At 44.9% G+C, this 7,595-nt stretch overlaps 1 protein-coding gene across 1 annotated transcript; it reads left to right on the forward strand.

Annotated features, from left to right (window-relative positions):
- The first annotated feature begins 293 nt into the window (after nucleotides 1-293).
- On the forward strand, nucleotides 294-7,092 carry OR10V1 (olfactory receptor family 10 subfamily V member 1). Its single transcript, XM_073349161.1, has 2 exons — nucleotides 294-356; nucleotides 6,127-7,092. The coding sequence occupies exons 1-2, from the start codon at nucleotides 294-296 to the stop codon at nucleotides 7,090-7,092; spliced, it is 1,029 nt and encodes a 342-aa protein (XP_073205262.1).
- Nucleotides 7,093-7,595: the final 503 nt, after the last annotated feature.

The following is a 7,595-nucleotide window of genomic DNA, read 5'->3' on the forward strand; positions in this document are numbered from 1 at the left end:
AAATTAATAGAAAGAGCATTGCTGGAGGGCAGCATGGGAATGGGACCTGAGGCTGCAAGATAGTTTACCTGCCTGGTGCTCCTTTGAGGGCAGGGTTGCTCCATCATCTCCTCTGCCCCCTAAGGACTCTGCATGGTATGTAAAGGCTCCTGGGCTTGAAGGGGATGTTCAGAACCAGGCTTCAGGAAGGGAGAGTCCAGCCAGCTCTCCTGCCTCGGGATTCAGGAGGCTGAGAGCCACCTGGCCAGCTTTGATTCTCCACCATCTCCGCTGGCTTTTGGGGCCAAAGAATGATGGGAAAGGCAGCCTTCGTGGTGTGGTTGTGGGTCCAGGAGCCGCGAGTTGGGGCCAGTCAGGTGAGAGGTTTTCGTGGTGGGCTCTTCCTTATTCCCATTCATCTCTCCATAACCTTTTCCTCGAGACCTTTGTTATCTCTGTGTTTGGGATGAGGTTAGCTCTTGAGGGTGTCTCGATTATACAGGAACTGGTGCTACATTCCAACAGCAGCCAGGCAGAGGTTCTAACAATATAGGAACACAGGGACTGCCACACTGGCTCCGTCTAGCTTGTCTATGGTACTTATCTGGCCCCCATCTCCATGGTATCTAAACCCTCACAATCAGCAGTTACAGGACATCTTGCCCCAAGGGAAAGTTAAATCCTCACCCCCAATATTTAGAGAAGGAGGGTTTATATCCCTTACAAAACTTTTGTTTTTAGGGTGGCATGAGGAACCCAATGTCCATTGAATTTCACTGGAATCAGGTGCCTAACTTCCTTAGGCTCCTTTAAAAATCTCAGCCTCCGTAGGTACTATTATGACTCTATATAACCCTCAGTCCTTTTCGGAGCCCGGATAGGCTCTTAGCCTCAATGCAATCTTGTGGCAATGAATTCCACTGGCTAATTGTGCATTGAGTGGAAAAAGTCATTCCTTCTGAGTTTGCCACTTCTCAGTTTCATTGTTCTTGTGTTATGAGAAAGTAAGAACCCAATTTCCCGATCTGTCTTCTCTACACCAGGCATTATTCTTTATACTTTGTCAGGTGCCCTGTTATTAGCTTTCTCCCCATGGTAAAACAGTCATAGTCTTTTCAATCTCTTGTCATATTATTACCCCTTTTGAGCTGAGCGGCTAGCCAAAAATCTTGAAGTCTTGTAGGTAGTTACACATTGGAGTGGAGAAATTGATGATAGATTCAGGTATTGCCTTTGATGCAATCTTGTTTATTTACAAAAACTTATATATAAAGTCCTGAATGGAAGGGAGCTAGGCGGAATCCCTACACAGTAAGAATCAAACAGCAGCAGACAGTTTCTTTGCTCACTGTCCCAAGCCTGCTTTTCCAGCCAGCACTCTGAGTCCAAAATCTCTCTTTAGGCTTTTCTCAGGGCCACATAATCTGCTCTGGAGCTTCTTCCTCCTTCTGTTTCTGTTGTGCTTCTCTTTTGCTGTCTCTCGCTCTCCTCCTTATAGCCCTCACTTATTCAAAAGACATTAGTGTGTCATTATTCACCACAGGTGAAATCTCCCCAGTCAGAAAGCATAATCCTTGGCTCAACTGGAGGAATTTCAGACAGTATTCCCACCTGATGGTCTCCCATTTTCTGTCCATATGTGATAGTTAAATTCCTTTTTGAGGAGAGTAAAGTTTGCCCTATACTTGTTGAGCCAACAGTAATTATTTTGGATGACTGATCCTGCCCCATTGGGAGCTGTACCATTGATAGCAGTGGAGGTAAGATCAAGCCTAGAATGAGAAGAAAGGGCTACTCTAACGATACATGCTGTGCTCTGTGAATATTGTGTTCCTTTCCCTTGGTGACACAAGATTTCTCCGGCATTTGTGGCTTTATTGGCTCAGCCCAACACAGTGTTATATCATAAAAATAAGACCAACGGGATCTTATAAAGGGGATAAGGCAATATGCCGCATTTATTGTAAATATAATAAAAAGATCAGAATATACAATTCTATATCACTACTATTCCTTATTTATCCACATATCCATTCATACATTCATTCATATAAGTTCTGCATAGTTGTTGTAGTTACCAGCCTAGAGGTTGCTTGTGACAGAGTACTGGCCAGGTAGCCTGTACACGAGGGTGGAGCCGAGTCTTTGTCAGATGCGCATCCGATGCTCCTGGAGGGTGGTGGCAGAACCAGACTCAAAAGTTCTCAGTTTTTAGAGTCAGTTTTTATAGGAATTTGTTCCTATGCCAGTCTATGGGAATTGCTTCATCATGCTGTTGTCATGATGGCTCCATGATGGCTATCAGGTGTTTATCTGGTTCATCAGTTTTCTCATCCTTGGGATGGTTGTGTGGATTCCAGTTTTGCCCTCTGGCGGTCATCCAGTTGTTTCCACTCTGCTCCTTCTTCAGCCGATTGATACTGAATTCTTAGGCTGGCACTTCCCTGATCATTCATTTATTATCTAAACCAAGCATCCATCCACATATATCCTCTATCTCTATTTTAATCACAATTGTTATTTTGCTGTCTCTCCCAACTTTAACAACTCTCGGGGTGTCACAAACATAACAAAGTGAGATAAAAAGTACAGAGGGTGGGAGTCTCTGTGTACCGTTTTGAAGGGCAGTTACAAAGTATCGCTTTGAGGACAGACACAATTAGCTGCTTGCAAGTCTCACTCGGAGAGGGAGAGAAACAGTAAAAACAACAGACCCAAAAGAAGAACAAGAGACCTCTTAATTAGTAATACCCTGGAATTTAAACTATGGGGAATCAAACTCCCTTGTGATTTTAATACAGACCTTCTTTAATATGCCAACACCAGTGCCAGCTGCCTTGGAGGAAGTGAACAATTATGCCAAAACAGGCCTAAAAGAAGAAGTGTCTTCCCAGCTCGTTCACCTAGAATGCCATGGGGGAGTGTGTTATAATCTTTTATATCCCAGCACTGTGAGTGTAGATGTCGTTATTTATACAAATGTCTAATCCTTTTTTTGAATATAGATAAGCTCTTGGCATTAACATAGTATCCATCAGTTTCACAGTTTAATTGCTCACTATATGGAAAAAATTGCTCCTTTGATCAGTTTTAAATTTGCTGCCTTTTCATTTCATTACTTGTCCTGTCCCCCTATTCTAGTATTATGAGTAGACTGGGAAGGATTAGATTTTTATCAGTAAATGTTGGTAAACATCTATTTCATCATGCATATACAAACCGATTAAAAATGCTTCCACCGATAATAATTAAAATTTACAGACAGGCAAAATAAGAAAAATGCTGCATGAGAATTTATTAGAGTCAAAATCCATGGGTTTAGCCTTTTGAACTGGGATTGTTACAAATGACTGGCGAATGAACAATAAAAACAGGTGTGATTTTTTGATTTAAGGATATTTGTTTGGTATATTTTGATATGTGATGTTACCAATTTGTGTTTTAATGGTTATAAAACTATAGCTTTTTTCATCTTAGCATCTACAGTCATTATATGTTTTCCCACAACTGGTTTCCTCTTGGTTTCCCATACCCATGAACAACTAAATTGATCAAAATAGAAAAAAATGTTTAAAACCCATAATTCTGTGAACATTTAAATCTATAACAATAAAACAGATGCTTAAAAATAAACATAGCTATTATCACCTGACATGATAAAAAATAAAAATCAAATGTGCCAAGCCTAATTATGAGAGGCTAAAAAGGAGTGCTGGAATGACCTTCTCTGCACTATTCATTACATTATTTCCACCTCTTATGTCCCATCTTATTCTAAACGCTCTAGTATCTCATTTTAAAATCCCTTCTCATCTGGAGTCTTCTCATGTCTTTGATGATTTTCATTGCTTTTCTTTTAACCCTTTCTACTTCTGCATTATCCCTTTAGAAAGCATTTGAACAGAACTGAACTGAATGTGGTCCTCAAGCTGACTGTGTACCATCCCTTTGTATAGCAGCATTATAATGTTTTTTATATTTTTCTCTATCTTTTTCTTAATACACCGAACGAGTTGTTTGCCCTTTCAACCACCTCTGTGCGTTGAGCAGATATTTTCATTGTGCTGTGCACAGCAGCACTTAGATTTTTTCCCAGTAGGGGTACAGTTCATTTAGGACACATCAATGTCCATGAGTCAGATCCTTCCAACTGAATTTCGCCTAACATACTGTTGCTAATTGCTTAGCTTTGTCCAGCCTTTCTGGAGTTCCTCACAGTCTCCTCTGATCTTAACTAATTCTATGTCATCTACATCCAGTGCCACCTCACTGCTTGCCTCCTTGTGCAAATCCATAATAAATATATTGAACAGTAGCAGCCCTAGTGTGGAGGCCTTTAGCCATGATGAAAACTGACTGTTTATTCCTACGCTTTGTTTTCTTTTTAGCAGCTTTCTGAGCTATGAGAGAATTTTACCTCTCAGCCCATGACTACTTAGGCTGTGTCGCTACAGCTGTGCCGCTATAAGGTGCACAGTGTAGCCACTGTTTGTCGGCTCTCCTGCCGACAACTTCCACCCGCAACAAGTGGCGTTAGCGTTGTCGGCAGGAGAACGCTCCTGCCGACAAAGCACTGTTCACACCGGTGCTTCAGGGAAATTGTGACAAAGTGGGAATTTTTTGTAATATTTTAAGTACCTCAGTTTCCCTCTGTACTTTGCATCATGATCCAGTGGGTGCAAAAGGGTTAAAGCTGCTCTTGGAGCCGAGAAAGAGGCAGGAGATGTTTGTGTCATGTAGCTGTCTGGGGTGGAAGGAATGGCCTGTTAAGAGACTGGCTAAAACCAATCCATATCAGTGGAGAATTCAAAAAGACAATGGGAATCCCAATGGCCAGGACATTCACACCTAGCCACCAGCAACCAAGAGGGAGGCAATTTCCCCCCAACTCTCATCAGGGAAGCACTGTCTCCTCCCCCTTGCCCCAGCTCAAGAACAAAAGGAGCAGGTATCAGGTGGCTGGAGTAAGGGCTACGCTTTGCAGAGACATGGAACTCTCATCTTGGACTGACAGAGACAGGGAGCCCAAGCCAGATGTGGATCCACAGCAGCTTGGCTGGCTGGTTGCACTGGCTTGGCCAGAATGGACTATATTATAGCCTCTATTTCTCTGGACTACCCTAAGGACTTCCCCATGCCTTGTGCCAGCAGGCTAATGAACCCTGCTCTGGTTGGAAAAGGCTGCCTGGTGTCACTGCAGACACTGGCTGGGAAGCCCAGAGTCCTGGAGAGGGCACATGTCTCTGACCAGGTGTCTGGTTCAGTTGGACTCACTGGTCAAAGCTCACAGCATGAGGCAGGAGGGCTGGAGTCCAGAGGCTCTGTCTTGGAGGTGCTGAGGCTGCGTGGCCAGCTCTTGAGGAAAAGTGAGCCCCATTGGGGGTCCTCCGAGGAACTGTTTAGTAGCTGGGGCATAGCTGTGGATCCATGACAGAAGTTTTATCTCAACACCGAATGGTTAACTGGCTTCACTTGGGCTGGACTCAATCTTTAGTTGCTCAGATAGCAGGATGATGGTGGAAGTATAAAAACAAAGAAGGACAGAGGGGAGATAGAGGGTTGTTTTGGGGCTTGGGCTCTCTTGTGCCTTGCCATTGAACTGTACACTGCTTTCTTCTTTCCGTCCTGTTGCTTTTTGGTTTGGAGGGAGACACCCTTTCCAAGGCTTTTGTCACCCTGCAGCTACTGCAATGTTTTTTTATGGCCACCTTCAGGTCAGAGTCAGAGAAAGCATCACAAGAAAATACCATTGGCAGATCCAGCATTATCCATGCAGCATCAAACCTGTAGTTTGGTTTGAAAATCAAGACAAATCAGTCACCATAAGGGTAAGAAGGGAGCAGGGCTCACAGCTGTCTTTCCTATCAGAAATTCCAATGCATTCTGCCAGAGGGTGGCATTATGGACAGGAACTCCATTACCATCCTGGATAGATGGGTGCTTAGCATCAGCCTTGAACGTCCAGAGGGAAGGTAATTCCTTCAGTTACCTCGGCAACATGCCCTGTTCCCGGAGCTTCTCTTAGGGTTAGAAAGTGTTTCCTGATATTACATCTGACTGTCCTGATTGCACTGTGATCCTGTCTCCTCTTGTTCTGACCTTGGTGACTGCTGACAGGGTCTGCTCGTCTCTCTTCTTCTCTCACAGGTCCCGTGTCTTGGTTCCAGGGGGGATGAAAACCAAACGGGGATGATACAATTTCACTTCCATCTTCTCTCGACCCTCCCTGAGATTCAGCTGCTTATTTTCCTGGCCTTCCTGCTCATGTACCTGCTCAGCCTCTGTGGGAACGCCGCCGTTGCGCTCACCGTCTGCACTGACCGCTCCCTCCACACCCCCATGTACTTCTTCCTAGCCAATCTGGCAGTGCTGGAGATCTGCTACTCCTCTGTCATTGCCCCACTGGCCCTGGTCAACCTTGTGTCAGGGAGGAAGGCCACCATCTCCCTCGCTGGCTGTGGCACTCAGATGTTCTTCTTTGTCTTTGTGGGAGGTGCTGACTGCATTCTGCTGGCTGTCATGGCTTACGACCGATACGTGGCAATCTGCCACCCGCTGCGCTACACCCTCCTAATGAACGGGAAAGTCTGTGCCTGTCTCATAGCTGGCTCCCTGGTTCTGGGCTTCTTGTTATCCCTGCAACTGACCATCTTGATCTTCCACCTGCCGTTCTGCACTACCAAGGAAATCAATCACTTCTTCTGTGACATCCCTGCTGTCCTGAGGCTGGCCTGCACCAACACACATGTCCACCAGGCTGCCCTCTTCTTTGTAAGTGTCACAGTCCTTACCATCCCCTTCCTACTGATCTGCCTCTCCTACATCTTCATTATGGCCGCCATCCTGCAAATCCATTCTGCAGCCGGCCGGTGCCACACCTTCTCCACCTGCTCCTCCCACCTGACAGTCGTCCTCCTGCAGTACGGCTGCTGCAGCTTCATATACCTACAGCCCAACTCCAGCTATTCCCTGGAGCAAGGTCGGGTGGTGTCTGTGATCTACACCTTTGTGACCCCTGTACTGAACCCCCTGATCTACAGTATGAGGAACAAGGAGTTGAAGGATGCTCTGAGCAGAGTGCTGAGAAGGAAAGTGCTGTCCCAGAGAAAGTGACACTTTTGGGCCCTCAATCAGAGTAACAATGTAGGACTGGATGGCTCAAGCTGCTTGGGAACGGGTCATATCGGATTCCAGCTCTAGGGAACCAGTTTCACTCTGGACCCAGGTTGTAGTGGTACAAGAAGCCCCATGGTGTTGGAATGTGAGATTATGACGGTGCCATGAAACATCATGTCGGTTGCATGCTAATGCCAAGGAAATCTTAAAAATCCTGATTAGACATCCTCAGGCTAGTGGAAATAGGGTAGTTTTGTCAGTATTTATTTTTCCCTACATTTTTTCAATAGTTCTAGTAGCTTATGGCTTTTGACTAGAAACCTGAAATTTGGCAGGCAGATATTTGTGTTCTGCTTTTTTCACAAAATTCTGTTCAGATGTGACTGAGTTATGAGCAGCAGAAAAATCACCATGTATGCGTGCACAGAAGGACTTGTTAGATACTTGCTTCTATTTTTCTGAACCTTCCAACCGATCACTGAGAATGCTCCCAGACCTTG

The sequence above is a fragment of the Lepidochelys kempii genome, chromosome 6 (genome assembly GCF_965140285.1).
Source record: "Lepidochelys kempii isolate rLepKem1 chromosome 6, rLepKem1.hap1, whole genome shotgun sequence".
NCBI lineage: Eukaryota > Metazoa > Chordata > Testudines > Cheloniidae > Lepidochelys > Lepidochelys kempii.